This window comes from Paramormyrops kingsleyae, chromosome 3, assembly GCF_048594095.1.
Source record: "Paramormyrops kingsleyae isolate MSU_618 chromosome 3, PKINGS_0.4, whole genome shotgun sequence".
Taxonomy (NCBI): domain Eukaryota; kingdom Metazoa; phylum Chordata; class Actinopteri; order Osteoglossiformes; family Mormyridae; genus Paramormyrops; species Paramormyrops kingsleyae.
The window spans coordinates 43,173,070-43,190,934 of record NC_132799.1 but is presented as its reverse complement, the minus strand read 5'-3'; the positions used below and the strand labels follow the sequence as shown (position 1 = coordinate 43,190,934).

At 44.9% G+C, this 17,865-nt stretch overlaps 1 protein-coding gene across 1 annotated transcript; it reads left to right on the top strand.

Moving 5' to 3' along the window:
* The first annotated feature begins 14,099 nt into the window (after nt 1-14,099).
* Nucleotides 14,100-17,649, top strand: LOC140588406 (uncharacterized). Its single transcript, XM_072710397.1, has 3 exons — nt 14,100-14,204; nt 14,802-15,599; nt 17,244-17,649. The coding sequence occupies exons 1-2, from the start codon at nt 14,117-14,119 to the stop codon at nt 15,575-15,577; spliced, it is 864 nt and encodes a 287-aa protein (XP_072566498.1). The 5' UTR covers nt 14,100-14,116; the 3' UTR covers nt 15,578-15,599; nt 17,244-17,649.
* Nucleotides 17,650-17,865: the final 216 nt, after the last annotated feature.

The window sequence follows — 17,865 nt, the reverse complement described above, 5'->3', positions numbered from 1 at the left end:
CTTCTACATATCCCATACATGGGGATGGCACAGTGGTGCAGTGGTTAGCCTCTGGGACCATCCATCCATCCATACATCCATTTTCTGAAACCGCTTCTCCTGTTCAGGGCTGCAGGGGCTCCGGAGCAGGACACAAAGCAGGAAACAACCCTGGATGGGGCGCCAACCCATCACAGAGCACACTCACCATTCACTCACACCTACAGGCAATTTGGTAACTTGAGATAGCCTCAGCATGTTTTTGGACTAGGGGCAGAAACTCAAATCCAGGTCCCAGAGATGTGAGGCGACAGTGCTAAGCACTGCAGCACCGTGCCACCCGCCTCTGGGAACATACTGAGGTTAATTGGAGTTACCAAGTTGACCATAGGTGTGAATGGTGCACACAGGTACGCATGTACACAGGCAGGCACTCATGCACACAGGCACGCACGTACGCAGGCATACAGGCATGCATGCACACAGAGACACACAGGCATCATCGGCGATCACTCGCAATCGAGTATGATGGTCCACCTGGGGGGTCCTTATTGTGGATCTTCAGATGGCTGAAGAGGCCAATTCTCAAACCACAAACCTTATCCCAACAGGTGGACGCCTGTGCGTGGCTTCTTTTAATGTGGGGAGACTGGGGCATAAACAGCCACCACACGGTCCTTGACAGAGACAAACCTATTATCAACGGCATGGACTCCAAGACAGCTGAAGGTCCATCTCTGCTGCAGCCTTCTTCCACCTTCACAGCCGTTGTTGTGATCCACCTGCATGCCTGGACACAATCCTCCGCCTGCTCCGCTGTTGAGGTCTTTCTTGAGTCGCGCTTTGTCTGGCACCTCCCCCTCAACCTTACCGCCAAGGGTGACCCTACCAGGAGCGTGGCTCCAGACGGTATCGCTCTCGGGATCTTTGGCACACGCAAGCCTCCCCACCACGACAAGGTGGCGACTCTCCGGAGAAGACACACACAGGCACACAGACAGGTACACCGACAGGCACGCATGCACGCACACAGGCATGCATACAGGTACATACACAGTCAGGGACGCACGCAGACACACACAGACACACACAGGCACGCACGCACAATTGCACGCAGACAGGGACGCACACACGCAAGCACACAGGCATGCACAGTTACACTTGCACACACACACACAGGCATACATACAGGCATGCACACACATGCACAAAGGCACGGACACACACACAGGCACGCACGCAGACACACACAGGCACGCACGCATACACAGGCACGCATGCAGACACATACTGGCACGCATGCAGACACATACAGGCACGCACGCACGCACAATTGCACGCAGGCAGGCACGCAATCACAGAGCACATTCACCATTCAATCACACCTACAGGCAAGATAAATTTATAGAAGTCGCGGATAAGCTTAGAAGCAGAACATCCACGGTGGTATTCTCTGGAATACTTCCCGTGCCACGTGCAAGTCAGGAAAAATTAGCTGAGATTAGGGGATTTAATTGCTTGGCTAAAATGGTGGTGTAGGAAAGAGGGGTTCAGGTTTATGGGGCACTGGAAGACCTTCTGGAACAGGTGGGACCTGTTCAAGCCGGACGGGTTGCATCTGAACCATAGGGGAACCAGTGTATTGGGGAGGCGTATGTGCAGAATAGTTGAGGAATGTTTAAACTAGGGACTGGGGGGGCAGGGAGGTCAGTTAAGAATTTATGTGGTGAGAGACGGAAAGCCCAAATAAAAATTAAAAGTAGACACTGTAAAAGGCCTACCATTAGTGGTCTGTATTTGAATGCTAGGAGTATTAGAAACAAAATTAATGACTTAGAGGCTTTAATTTCTTCAGACAATTACGACATTATAGGAATAACTGAAACATGGATGAGTGACAATGATGGTGATGAATATAATATGGATGGTTATACGTTGTTCCGTAGAGACCGGATAGGCAAGAAGGGAGGTGGTGTTGCAGTATACGTAAAAGAAAACTTGCAGGCAAGGGATCTCACTGATAAAAATAAAAATTCAGAAGCTGTATGGATCAAACTTGATGCTAAAGATTCAAATGGCCTAATTGTCGGGGTTTGTTATAGGGCACCTAATGTAGCTGTAGAGGAAAGCAGAATATTATATGATGATATCAGGATTATGAGTAATAAAAATGATGTGGTGGTTATGGGTGATTTTAATTTACCTGGGATACAGTGGGACACAGTCTCTGGCTCTTCTGTAAATGAACTTGAGATGGTGGAATTAGTACAGGATTGTTTTTTTACTCAGTTTGTTAATACTCCTACCAGGGGAGAAGCCCTTCTTGATCTCGTTTTTTGTAATAACCAGGATAGGATTGGAAAATTTGAGGTTTTAGACCCATTGTACGGTAGTGATCATAACATGGTTAAATTCGAGGTTAATTTTAGTGTCCAAAGAGCAAAGTCTAAATTAAAAGTATACAATGTTAGGAAGGCTAACTTTAATGGTATGAGACGGAAATTAGAAACTGTAAACTGGACAGAGTTAAATAGCAAAACAGTAGAAGAGGCATGGGAATTTTTCAAAAGCACATTGTTGCAAGTGCAAGAGGACTTCATACCTGTTTCCAGCAAAACTAAATCTAGGAAACGACAACCAAGGTGGTTTACTAAGGAAATTAAGAATAAAGTCAGGAGGAAAAGGGCTCTGTTCCACAACTGGAAAATAACTAATGATTTCAAAATCAAGCAGGAGTATCTAAGTCTACAGGCAGAGTTAAAAAATGACATTAGGCTATCAAAGAGGGATGTAGAAAGAAAAATTGCATTGGAGGCTAAGCATGACAGTAAAGGTTTCTTCCAATATTTTAACTCCAAGAGAGCACTAAAAGCTGAAATCACTAATTTACAGAATAGTAAGGGCCTTACAATTGATAACGAAATTGATATGGTAAATGAGTTTAATGATTATTTTTCAAGGGTGTTCACAATAGAGAACACAAGTAACTTACCACCAATTAATACGAATACAGCATCGTCTATGACCAATATATGTATAACTGAGGTTGATGTGATACTAAGCCTAGCTAAACTCAAAATAAATAAATCACAGGGGCCTGATGGCATCTTACCTTTAGTCTTGAAAGAGATGAGGGATATTATTAGCCAACCTTTGACTTTAATATTCCAGAAATCGTTATCTGCGGGTGTGGTACCATCAGATTGGAAGCATGCTAATATAACACCCATATTCAAAAAAGGGGATAGAAGTAATCCGGCAAACTATAGGCCAATCAGTTTAACTAGCATTACTGGAAAAATAATGGAAGCTATAATTCAAGTGAAAATGGTAGATTACCTAGATGCAAATAACATTATAAAGGATAGCCAACATGGATTTAGGAGAGGTAGATCCTGCTTAACGAATCTGCTTGAGTTCTTTGAGGAAGCTACAAGTGAAATTGATCACAAAAAGGCCTATGATGTGATTTACTTAGATTTCCAGAAAGCCTTTGATGTTGTCCCCCACAAACGGCTCTTGTTAAAGCTTAAAGCTGCAGGAATTTTAGGAACTGTGGCAGCTTGGATCAAAAACTGGCTAACTGATAGGAAGCAGCGAGTAGTTATTAGAGGCACTATGTCACAGTGGGCCTCCGTTTATAGTGGGGTACCGCAGGGTTCAATTTTAGGACCACTATTGTTCCTAATTTACATTAATGATATTGACACGAATACATACAGTAAACTGGTTAAATTTGCAGACGACACTAAGGTGGGCGGGGTAGCAGATACTAATCTAGCAGCAGAGAGGCTCCAACGGGATCTGGATTTAATTAGCGAATGGGCTGATACTTGGCAGATGAAATTTAACACAGATAAATGTAAGGTAATCCATGCAGGGAGCAGAAATATACAGTACAGATATTTTATGGGTTCCACTGAAATAAAGGTAGCTGATTACGAGAAAGATCTCGGTATGTATGTTGATGCTTCCATGTCCCACTCTCGCCAATGTGGGGAAGCAATAAAAAAGGCGAACAGAATGTTGGGTTATATCTCTAGATGTGTGGAGTTTAAGTCAAGGGAGGTGATGTTACACTTATATAATTCCTTGGTAAGACCCCACCTAGAATACTGTGTGCAGGTTTGGTCACCATACCTCAAGAAGGACATTGCTGCCTTAGAAAAGGTGCAACGAAGAGCTACGAGAATGATTCCTGGTCTTAGAGGAATGTCTTACGAGGAGAGGTTAGCGGAACTGAATCTGTTCAGCCTTGAGCAAAGGAGACTAAGGGGGGATATGATTCAGGTCTATAAGATTCTAATGGGTCTGGATGCCGTTCAGCCAAATGACTATTTCAATATTAGTCTAAATACTAGAACTCGTGGCCATAAGTGGAAATTAGCGGGAGAACATTTTAAAACAAATTTGAGGAAGCACTTCTTTACACAGCGTGTAGTCAGAGTATGGAATAGTCTTCCTGCTATTGTAGTGGAAGCTAAAACCATGGGTTCCTTTAAATCAGAGCTAGATAAGATTTTAACAACTCTGAGCTATTAGCTAAGTTCTCCCCAAACGAGCTTGATGGGCCGAATGGCCTCCTCTCGTTTGTAAATTTCTTATGTTCTTATGTTCACACACGCAGGCACACAGACAGGTACAGACACACGCATGTACATGGGCATGCACAAGAACACAGGCAAGCGCACACACACAGGCCCACAAACACGCACGCCCACAGGTACGCACACAGGTAGGCACGCACGCAAGCACACAGGCATGCACAGTTACACTTGCACACACACACACACACAGGCATGCATACAGGCACACACACACATGGACGAAGGCATGGACGCACACACAGGCACGCACGCAGACACACACAAGTACAGACACACGCATGTACACAGGAATGCACAGAACACAGGCATGCGCACACACACAGGCCCACACACACGCACTGGCACGCACGCCCATAGGTAGGCATACATACAGGCAGACACACACAGGCACACACGCAGACACACACAGGCACGCGCGCAGACACACACAGGCACGCACGCACGCACAATTGCACGTAGGCAGGCACGCACGCACGCACAATTGCACGCAGGCAGGCACGCACACACGCAGGCACACAGACAGGTACAGACACACGCATGTACATAGGCATGCACAAGAACACAGGCAAGCGCACACACACAGGCCCACACACACTCACCCAACAATAGATATGACAAGCTTCAGTGAAGGTTCCCATGTCACACACAGGTTCAGGCTGCCTTGAATTTCAGCTAGCAGTCTGAGTACACAAATGCAAATGTGCCAGGGTTCACAGGTAATTGCCGTGTTTGCACAACAAAAGCAGGAGGACAATGGGGCTGAAGGCCTGCACGGGCTTAGGAGGAGCTGTATTCTATGGAATTTACGGAAATCTGCGCAGGATAGTAGTTCTAGTGCAGGGATTCATAACCCCGGTTGTAAAAGGAGCAAAAATGTGAGCTGCAGCACTTCCCTTCTAATGGTGATGATCCACTTCTCTGTGCCTTCAAACTGGCTCATTTCCACCCCTTGATGGCCATATATTTGACAAGAATTATACATTAATACTTTACAACACTACAGAGACTTAAACTGTGCCTTACTGGCTCTTAAGCTCAGAATCTCTCGATTCACCTTTGGGAACAGACTGGGTCATGTGATTTGACATCTGTCACACACTGGATAACCTGTTACAGTTTTCTTCTACATATCCCATACATGGGGATGGCACAGTGGTGCAGTGGTTAGCCTCTGGGACCATCCATCCATCCATACATCCATTTTCTGAAACCGCTTCTCCTGTTCAGGGCTGCAGGGGCTCCGGAGCAGGACACAAAGCAGGAAACAACCCTGGATGGGGCGCCAACCCATCACAGAGCACATTCACCATTCACTCACACCTACAGGCAATTTGGTAACTTGAGATAGCCTCAGCATGTTTTTGGACTAGGGGGAGAAACCCCACGATGACACGGCGAGAACATGCAAACTCCACACATGGAACCCTGGCAGAAACTCAAACCCAGATCCCAGAGGTGTGAGGTGACAGTGCCAACCACCATCACCGTGCCACCCACCCCTGGGAACAAACTGAGGTTAACTGGAATTACCAAGTTGACCATAGGTGTGAATGGTGCACAAAGGCAGGCAGGCAGGCAAACAGACAGGCACACACACAGGCACGTGCGAACACAGGCAAGCACACAGGCAGGCACACACACAGGCAGGTATGCAGAGACAAAGGCACGAACGCACGCAGACATGCACACAGGCACGCACGAACATAGGCAGGCACACACACAGGCAGGTACGCTGAGACAAAGGCACAGACACATGCAAACACGTACACAGGCATGAATGCGCGCAGGCAGGCAGAAACGCATGCACGCACACATTAACGCACACAGACATGGACGGACACAGGCAAGCAAGCACACAGGGACGCATGCACGCACACTGGCATGCATGCACACAGGCATGGAAGCACAGAGGCACACACACGTGCACGCCAGCACACGTGCACGCAAGCACACGTGCACGCACACGTGCAGATAAGCAGGCACGAACGCACACACGTACTCAGGCACGCACACAGGCAAGCACGCGCCACGCACCTAGCCACGCAAGCACACAGGTATGCACGCACGCACACAGGCACTCCCGCACACATGCACGCAAGCACACAGGTACGCAAGCACACAGGCAGGCACGCATGCCAGCACACAGGCACAGAGACACGCACACACATAAGCACACAGGCAGGCAGGCACGCAGGCAGTCACACACACACAGGCACGCACACGTGAAGGCACATACACAGGCACGAAAGCACTCAAGCACAAAGGCACACACGCATGCAGGCATGCACACTGGCATGAATTCACACAGGCACGCACAGACACGAATGCACATAAGCACGCACACATACAGGGACGCCCACACATACACGTGAAACCACAAACGCGCACACACAGGCAGTTATGCACATAGGCATGCAAGCACACAGACACGCGCACACACAGGCACGCACACACGCATGCAAGCACACAGGCACAGAGACACGCACACACACAAGCACGAAGGCAGGCACACAGGCAAGCACGAACAAAGGCACACATGCACAAAGGCACACACGCTTGCACGTAGGCACGAACACACAGGCACGCATGCAGGCAGTCACGCACACACACATGCAGGCACGCATGCACGTACACAGGCATGCATGCATGCACACAAGCTCACAGGCAGGAATGCACACAGGCATGCACGCACATTGGCACATACACAGGCACGCACGCACATTGGCACATACACAGGCACGCATGCAGGCACACACACAGGCATGCACGCAGGCTCACAGGCATGCACATAGGGACACATGCATGTAAACACACAGGCACGCACGCAGGCTCATACACAGGCACAAAGGCACTCAAGCACAAAGGCACACAGACACGCACGCACACAGGTAGGCACTTACACAGGCATACACGCATGCACACATGCTGGCAGGCAGGCATGCACACAGGTACGCACGCATGCAAGCACGCCACAGGCACGCAAGCTCACAGGCAGGTATGCACACAGGCACGCATGCACAGACATGCACTCACGCATGAAGGCAAGCACACAGGCACGTACAATAGCATGTGCACAGGCACGCACGCCGACAGAGCCACACACACACAGGCACGAATGCACTCAAGCACAAAGGCATTCACACAGGCATGCATGCACACAGAAAGGCGCTTACACACAGGCACACACGCACGCACACAGGCACGCACACAGGCAGGCATGCACACATGTGCGCACAGCGACACCCAAGCACAAAGGCATGCATGCATGCACACAGACATGCTTCAAGCAGACAGGCAAGCACACAGGCATTTACAGGCACACACGGGTATGAATGCACACAAGAACGCATGCAGGCACACACACGGGCACGAACGTACACATGCACTCAGGCACGTACACACGCAAGCAGGCATGCAGGCACACAGGCAGGCACACAAGCGACACAGGCGCGAACGCAGGCACACACGCAGACAGCCAGGTATGCACGCACACAGGCAGGCATGCAGGTACGGCCACAGGCACTCACACAGGCACACACACAGGCATGAACGCATGCACGCACTGAGGCACACACACACACACACAGGCACGCACGCACACAAAAACTCTACAAAAACTCTGGTTCTAAGCTAGGTGTCCTTAACCCAGGACTTCCAAACATAAGCAAAACAGAGTTACATTATTATTATTATTATTATTCATTATTATTAGCATTAATAAGATTCCCCTTACATTGCTAATAGGAAAGACATAAATGGATGTAGGGAAGAAACATGTTTACAATTTAAAGTGTTTTAGAGATGTTGTAAGTATGTATGTGAAGGGTACAATGGGGCTAATCCCACAATGATTTAAAACAATTTGACAAATTCAAATAAGAGGCTGAGAAGGATGTTCAGCTTCAGCAATCGGCTCTCGTGGGGTCTAATTTTGCCATTTTTTGCCTTTCTTCTGTTTCCCATGCGTTGTCTGCAGGGGCACCTTCACCACATTGCCATTTGATGTGGACACCTTCACACTGCCTGCTTCGAGATCATTTATGTTGAGGTGTTCCACTAATAATTTGTCCACTTTAGTTTCAGCAATGTCCCAATTAACAGCATTCAGCTGGAATTCACTGTCTACAACTTCTATCTCCAAATCCATCATTTCCAATTCAAATACTGAATTAAAACCCCTCTCTGCAGTCTCCTCCAATTTGACTTCTCCAATTTCTATTCCTACAATTTCAAATTTACCATTACTTTGATTTACATCATCAAGCTCAAACTGGCAGAGGTCGACCAATACGGCTTCTATTTTCAGCCTGTCTTGGTGGTCGTCTGCAGGCTTTATGGAGACTGTCCTTTCATTTAACACAAAGACCTCTAACCCATGCACGTCTAACCCCTTATCCTCCCAAGGCTGGTTGGTGGGTGGAGTTGCTGGGGAGCACTCTTTTGCTTCACCCCAGCAGATGATTTCATCCCATTTGTCCCAGGCTGCCCAATACACATCATCCGTCCAGCTAACTGCCTTGGCAATTGCCTTTCGGTTGTGTCACACGTTCAAACTGTCAGCCTGGTCAGAGGGTGATTCTGCTGGGGAGCACAGCTCTTCCTCATCTCCCCGGTCAATCACCTCTCCCCACTTGTCCCATGTTGCCCAGTACTGGTCATCACTCCAGCTGACAGCTTTCGCCATTCGTCTGATTCTGAATGAGGAAAAACAACATACAGGTAATGCAATGGAGCTGTCAGTCACTCCTGACACATGGAATACAGGTCAGGACTGATTGGCTGAAGAGTCCTCACACCTGGGTTTGAACAGCTGACCTACAGGTTATCCCAAAAACCTGCATACACACCGGCCCTTTGCGGATAAGATTGGTCACCCCTGTTTTAGGGGTTAGGGTAAGAATTTTAGGGGTTTTTTTGGGGCTAGCGTTAGGGCTATCTATTAGCACTATCCTCCTGACTCTCGGGCTTTTGTTTGGTGTGCATGTGTTATTTCCTTTAGCCATTTAGGATTAGTAGGACCTCATAATCATAAAAACCAAACATTTTTTTGAACAATTAATAGTTTTAAACAAAAATGATGTCCTTATATGAGGACGTAGGGTCTCAGGAGGTTAAGGTAGCCTAACTCGACAAAGTACTGTAGCTCAACTCGACAGAACACCGGAACCATCCGCATCTGAATGTAACATGAAAGCGCAGGAAAGCACATGCAGAAAACTTAAATATCAATACGAAACTATAGCTAACTTGCACATAAAATTTTGATAGAATTAACGCAGTAGCCCGAAACAGTAAACATATTTTAATATACATGCAAGTTTGACAGATACTAAATAATAAGATCATTTATACGATAATATGGGAGCAGAAACTTAACGTACCTCGCCATCTTGGTCCAGAAATGGAAGTGAGGCTGCGTGTTTCAAACTGGCAGCGTATGTCCCACATGCCATATGATGCCTAATACGTAACCAAGCAAAGCGGCCATAATGTGATTAAATAATAACATACCAATAATTCGCGTTGTTATGTAATAATAAGAACAGAATTCTATAAGATGAATTTTAAAGATTAGTATACAACAGCATAAAAATGATGACACTGAAAGTTTGATTAATCACACGATCAGCTCTGGATAATATCAAACAATGACTTAAAGAGACACGTGAAATGAAGTGATAAATACACGTGAAATATAAAGTGATATCGGTACGTCAAAACGTTATGTTACACACACCGCCCAACAATTCAAGAAGCTAGATTAAGGCCGTATTCACAATTTACCCGTGTGCCTTATACTGTAACCGAGCACGATTATCCCCGGCTGGTCTGCACTCTCCACATTGCACTTAATGATCCTGGCCTGAGCGATTTTTTGTGTTGAAGAAAACGAGCGAAGGGAAGTGCTGTGGCATAACTGACTGAAATTCATGATTAATGCCTTTATTTTACGGCTTATCTGGAGTCGTTTTCAGCACGATGTCACACATAGATTAATTGACTATGCAATGCAGCGATTTTTATTTATTGACATTTACCAAAGAGTTTTTGCAGACTAGCTGCATGTTATACCGCCATTGAAAAGGTACCATGCTACCGCATTTTTGAAAGCTGTTGTGTATTACATTTCATTAGTACAGGTGTTTTGACATTATAGCATACCTATCAGAATAGCACACTCTCAGTTAAAGCGCATGCGTAGAACAGAATTACATGTCCGCTAGCTCATAAATGTAGCATATTGCTGCAAGAATTTTCGACAGAAAGTAAGCAATTATGCTTTCCGGTTATTACGTGCAGTTACAGTTATAATAATAATTGATACTTTTATTGATCCCTGTGGGGAAATTGTCTTCTTTACACCTCCCTCAATTTGCTCTTTATAAATCAAGCTCTATGTGAAAGACAGTCACCTGTGTGGGCCCCCAGGAAGCTGGGTACATGTTAAGGGCCTTGCTAAAGGACGTGCTGAGGTTGGGTTTGGACCGGTGACCTTCTGATTACAGGCACAAGGACTTAGCCCATGTACTGAGCCACACACCCCCCCCCCCCCCCCAGTTGTGTATTAGTAGCATTTATGATGTTTCTCTAATGTGAGCTAGTACATAACCCAGCTAGTACCAACCGTTGCAACAATACTCTAGTTTTCTGTCATACTCATTGTTTTATTTTCTTGCATTGTCCATTTTTGTTCATAGTCTTTAATATTCCAAATAACGACAATTTCAGATAACTACTGGAACAATGAGTTCTGGAGGGGAGCAAGCTCCGTTACATGCTATAGATATGTTGATCTGATACCTTTCCGTATCAGATTGTTACCACTGTTAAAAACCACAGGTATTTTATTCTGATTGTATGTATTTCCTTATTAGGGCACATTAGTTACTCCTGTTAAAAAATCAGTTTATTCTGACATTGTAAATTTCCTGAAGAGTTTACCCTCTTTAAAATGATGGAGTTCCACTTGTGCCAAAAATATGCTGATATGCATATGAGCTTTCCGTTTCTGCCAAAAATATGTAAACAGCACACAGTCCATGTCGGCTGAGCATGTGACAAAGCATTTGTCTGTGACGACTCTATTTTGTCAATGAGTTTGTCTGTGGAGCCCCTGAAGGAACCAAAAGGTGTCTGCTAATTAGATACCCAGGAATAAACTGTGTGGCCCCTGCCCAAGCATTGCTGCCCAAACAGCAGTCTCCTCCTTATGCCGCCGAGGGAGGAGTAGCAACTGGTTCCCCTGCCCCTTCCCCTCTCCCCCCTGCAGATGAGGATCATAACCATTCAGCGCCCGACTCCACCTCCTTATCAGTGACGACGTGCCGCGGTCAAAAACTCAGGCAGTAGGACGAGGCAGAAAAAATTCTTGCCCCTATGTTGTTATTTACAAATCCTCAAGAGGGAGATAACTTTGGTCATCTGACACTGTAGATGAAGGAGTTGAAGGACATTGTCAGTGACCTGCTGGATCCCAGGCAGAACAGACCTCGCTATGTGGCAGCCCTTCTGATACAGGTCGCCCCGTGCATGGACTGGATGATGATGCATCAGTTTAAGCAGGAGCCTAGTAAATCCTGCGAGTGCTACACCGAACGACTGATGGCAGCTTTCTCCAACTACAGTGGGATGGACCGCCCAGCGAACCAAGAGTGTATGTGATGTAAAATACACTAAGAGAGCTCAGTTCCTTTAAAGAGAGGTACTTATAATACTCTGTATTAGTTTTCGTGAGCTGTCCTCTTAAAAAGTACAACACCAGTGCTCCATATTCAAATTGTCCCATGAAAAACTACAACCTCCAAACATCAAACTACATGCTTCTATGTCACCTACACTTCAGACTTCATCCTCAAAATCAAAGCAGTATTAACACAAGCAACATCCATCACTTAAAGCCAATATAAGTCTGCTACAACTGGACTTATATCTAAGCAAAACAAACATTTTATGTTCAAGTTTTCTTAAAACTACTGAAACAAATAAATGGCTGCCCTACAGTTCCGCTGTTTTGTTTGTCACCCTGAATTATGTCCTTCATAGTGTGGAAAAAACCGAAGGCTGAGGAATGTTACGTAACACAGCTAGAATGCAATAACTCTCTCTGGTGTAATTCACTGTGTGGTCTTAAGTGTGGTGTCTTCTTCATAACACTCCCTAACTCTTGTATTCATGACCATGAGATAGGGTGGGCTGCTTTTCTTCCTTGCTTTGGCTAGTATTCCTCCCTTTCCTCCCAAGCCTTGGTTGGTGGTTCAGGCAGCATCACCTTGTTTTAGTAGACCCAGGTGCCATACATTTTGAAAGTAGGCTCAAGTGCACAAAATGTTCTAGCAGAAGTCTTAGACAAACTCTGAATTACAAAGTAAACTGACTCCTTCTGAAGCTGTGAGAAATTGTTCATCTGTATTTGCTGCATTGTCACTTGTTGATATGCGTGTGCCCTGCTCCAGCAGTAAAGGGGAGATCGCGTGCAGAGCTGGTTTTCTGTAGGTCTGAGTAAAAATAAAATATCCTCTTCATACAGGAACCAAGTCTATGGCTGGAAATTTCTGCAACAGAGCCATTTAGTTATTTCTAGAAAAACATATAGAGCCAATGAAGGAACCTGAAGTCATAGTAACACAGGTCACTGTCCGTGGTGCTGAATTCTCTACTAGATGGGCTGGTGCTGAATGAATAGGACAGCTGGCCAACGTGTCTGTGTTCTTCCACTGACTGGCACCCTGACAACGAGGGGGAAAAATTCATACAGTAAATTAGTTAACAATAATTAGTAATCACGTATAGTTCTCATTTATCATGATGTAAAATTCAAAAACCATTTCTGACTATTAATCTGCACATTTTAATAATTTAATTAATATTACCTAATTTGTTTATCATTTTCTGCAATCACTGTGCGTTAAAGCAAGTTTTAAAACTAGCTGTGAAATTGTTGATGCTGTTGTTGATCTGAATGTTGCTGACGGAGCCTTAGGATACGTCTTCATACAGATGAGTGAGGGGATGGATGCACTATTCTATGGAGGCCTCTGAAGAGAAAAAATGATCCCAATTTTATATTGAGAGGGATGGTTAATTCCATTTTAATGCAGACTGCGTTAAAAGTCCCTGTTCTGCCGTTGATCTTTTGCATGCATGCTATCATGTATTAGTTTACTCTGTATTTTGATCACGTCAAACTAAAGAATTTTTGGTCGTATTTTTGTTCCTAATTTTGAAGTAATTGTAAAATAAAAATGTTGTTCTTTTCCGCCGCCATGCTTCGTCTTACTTGTGAAGGTTATGCTTGCATTGAACTTGCTTTGTAGACAGTAAGATCCTGCCGGCATTAATTCTCCACTGTGTGGTAATTTTGAGAAATTGCGCACGTTTCTTATCCCGTCAGAATCGGTAAAACTAACGCCATGCGAATGTGTCTTAGCGCAGAGTTTAGAATATTTACGGTTTCCGGTCAATGAAGGCAGTTTGAAATAAAACAAAAACGTTTAAACTTTCTGGATGCGCAAACTCTCGCTCTTGGCAAGATGGTGCAGATAGTTGAGATAAAGGACTGTTATTCGATGAGAATTCGAATCCATCACTCCTTAAACATGGAGAACATGGATCCAGAAGGTATTAATGATTATAATGATTAAATGATAATAAAGTTGTAGCTCCTGGTATGTGACAAACGAAATGAACGGCCAAGTCTGCATTGGCCTAATGCTTGTTAGTCTTGAGGTAAAGCTGATAAGTAACACCTTTGGTTTTCGAGGTAAAATAACCGACCTGTTGAAAAATTCAACTTTTATCTACAGAAATGAATGTATTTAGAACTGCAAACGGATACATTGGAAGCGGAGTTTTAAAATGAGAAAATGTAACGATGTGATAGGAAATGCCGTTCGTTATACTCCCCTTCTGTCTCCCATTCTTGCTCATCTTGTTTAAATAATAAGAAAATGAAAAGCAAGATCACTGTTAGTGACAAAAGTGCAGGACTAAATGTGTTTCATTTAATATTTATTCATTTGGATATGTGTGAGAGTAAGCGTATGCATGGATGTTGTCTTCTGGTTTAGCTTTCTTAGCTTTATCAGTAATTCACATTATTTCATTTATCTGACAATCTGAAGCCCATGGACTCATTTTAAACGGATTTTGTAGTAGAGTATTTATCCAGTTATTGTCATGTTCTTATATATCTCTCTGTGTTCCATTTTGTCCCAGTTCATGAGTTTTTGGAGGACAAGTTCATCTCCATTCTGGTCGTGAACTTCGAGAGGAGCCCACTGACCATGGAGAACTTGCAGTCTCTGGCCCTCAGTGTCCCTTCATTTTATTGGCGGCTCACTGGGGAGGAGCTGGATCCCAGCCTATTGCACGTAGCACCTGCACGACTGCAAGTGGTACATCATGGTACAGAGACTGGTGTCCAGCATGGGGATGGAGAATCACCAGCTGAGGAGGATGACCATTACGGACAGGAGCTGCCATCATCCAGCTCTATAAGGGAGGCTTCCCCTGCAGCTCCAGCATCCACGACTGAGGATGCTAATGGGCTTCCTGAGGCTCTCCCCTTGGCCTGGGGTGAAGATGAGCCCTCATCTCCATCCTTATCTGTGCCTTCTGACACTCAACCTGGAAGTCAGATTGAGCCAGAACATGCTGAGCCCTCCAGCTCCACCTTCTGGATCCCTGTGGGCCCTAACAGCACGTGGCAGCAGCTTGAGATCGAAGGCCGCAACTACCTGCGGAAGCTGGATGAGCTCAGTATCTCCGATGGACTCTGGAGCATTACGGACTACGGTGATGATCACACCGTGGTCATGTCCGTGCATGTCTCCGTGCATGTGAGCAGTTCTCTGCGAACATGGGGCGTGAGGCAGGAGGAGAGGCCTCCTCAGAGGCCCGCTGGCACCAGACAGAGGAAGCGCAAGGCCGAGCCCGACGACACCAGCGGCTCAAGTTCTCCTCCACCGCACAAGAGGCCCATGCGCTTCTGACTTGATTCCATGTTTTTACGATGTAAGTGACATTTTTATTTCAACATAATTAGAAGATCCCGCAGGAAAATATTAGTCAGTTACTTAATAAATGACCAAAAAGTAGTTGAATAGGACAGCTGGCCAACGTGTCTGTGTGCTTCCACTGACTGGCACCCTGACATATAATGATTTTTAACAACGAGGGGGAAAAATTCATACAGTAAATTAGTTAACAATAATTAGTAATCACCTATAGTTCTCATTTATCATAATGTAAAATTGAAAAACCTTTTCTGACTATTAATCTGCACAATTTAATAATTTAATTAATAGTACCTAATTTGTTTATCATTTTCTGCAATCACTGTGCGTTTAAGCAAGTTTTAAAACTAGCTGTGAAATTGTCGATGCTGTTGTTGATCTGAATGTTGCTGACAGAGCCTTAGGATACATCTCTATACACATGAGTGAGGGGATGGATGCACTATTCTATGGAGGCCTCTGAAGAGAAAAAAATTATCCCAATTTTATATTGAGAGGGATGGTTAATTCCTTTTTAATGCAGACAACGTTAAAAGTCCCTGTTCTGCCGTTGATCTTTTGCATGCATGCTATCATGTATTAGTTTACTTTGTATTTTGATCACATGTCAAACTAAAGAATTTTTGGTTGTATTTTTGTTCCTAATTTTGAAGTAATTGTAAAATCAAAATGTTGTTCTTTTCCGCCGCCATGCTTCGTCTTACTTGTGAAGGTTATACTTGCATTGAACTTGCTTTGTAGACAGTAAGATCCTGCCGGCATTAATTCTCCACTGTGTGGTAATTTTGAGAAATTGCGCACGTTTCTTATCCCGTCAGAATCGGTAAAACTAACGCCATGCGAATGTGTCTTAGCGCAGAGTTTAAAATATTTACGGTTTCCGGTCAATGAAGGCAGTTTGAAATAAAACAAAAACGGTTAAACTTTCTGGATGCGCAAACTCTCGCTCTTGGCAAAATGGTGCAGATAGTTGAGATAAAGGACTGTTACTCGATGAGATTTCGAATCCATCACTCCTTAAACGTGGAGAACATGGATCCAGAAGGTATTAATGATTATAGTGATTAAATGATAATAAAGTTGTAGCTCCCGGTATGTGACAGACGAAATGAACGGCCAAGTCTGCATTGGCCTAATGCTTGTTAGTTTTGAGGTAAAGCTGATAAGTAACACCTTTGGTTTTCGAGGTAAAATAACCGACCTGTTGAATAATTCAACTTTTATCTACAGAAACAAATGTATTTTGAACTGCAAACGGATACATTGGAAGCAGAGTTTTAAAATGAGAAAATGTAACGATGTGATAGGAAATGCCGTTCGTTATACTCCCCTTCTGTCTCCCATTCTTGCTCATCTTGTTTAAATAATAAGAAAATGAAAAGCAAGATCACTGTTAGTGACAAAAGTGCAGGACTAAATGTGTTTCATTTAATATTTATTCATTTGGATATGTGTGAGAGTAAGCGTATGCATGGATGTTGTCTTCTGGTTTAGCTTTCTTAGCTTTATCGGTAATTCACATTATTTCATTTATCTGACAATCTGAAGCCCATGGACTCATTTTAAACTGATTTTGTAGTAGAGTATTTATCCAGTTATTGTCATGTTCTTATATATCTCTCTGTGTTCCATTTTGTCCCAGTTCATGAGTTTGTGGAGGACAAGTTCATCTCCATTCTGGTCGTGAACTTCGAGAGGAGCCCACTGACCATGGAGAACTTGCAGTCTCTGGCCCTCAGTGTCCCTTCATTTTATTAGTTGGATCCCAGCCTATTGCACGTAGCAACTGCACGGCTGCAAGTGGTACATCATGGTACAGAGACTGGTGTCCAGCATGGGGATGGAGAATCACCAGCTGAGGAGGATGACCATTACGGACAGGAGCTGCCATCACCCAGCTCTAGAAGGGAGGCTTCCCCTGCAGCTCCAGCATCCACGACTGAGGATGCTAATGGGCTTCCTGAGGCTCTCCCCTTGGCCTGGGGTGAAGATGAGCCCTCATCTCCATCATTATCTGTGGCTTCTGACACTCAACCTGGAAGTCAGATTGAGCCAGAACATGTTGAGCCCTCCAGCTCCACCTTCTGGATCCTTGTGGGCCCTAACAGCACATGGCAGCAGCTTGAGATCGAAGGCCGCAACTACCTGCAGAAGCTGGATGAGCTCAGCATCCCCGAGGGACTCTGGAGCATTACGGACTACGGTGATGATCACACCGTGGTCATGTCCGTGCATGTCTCCGTGCATGTGAGCAGTTCTCTGCG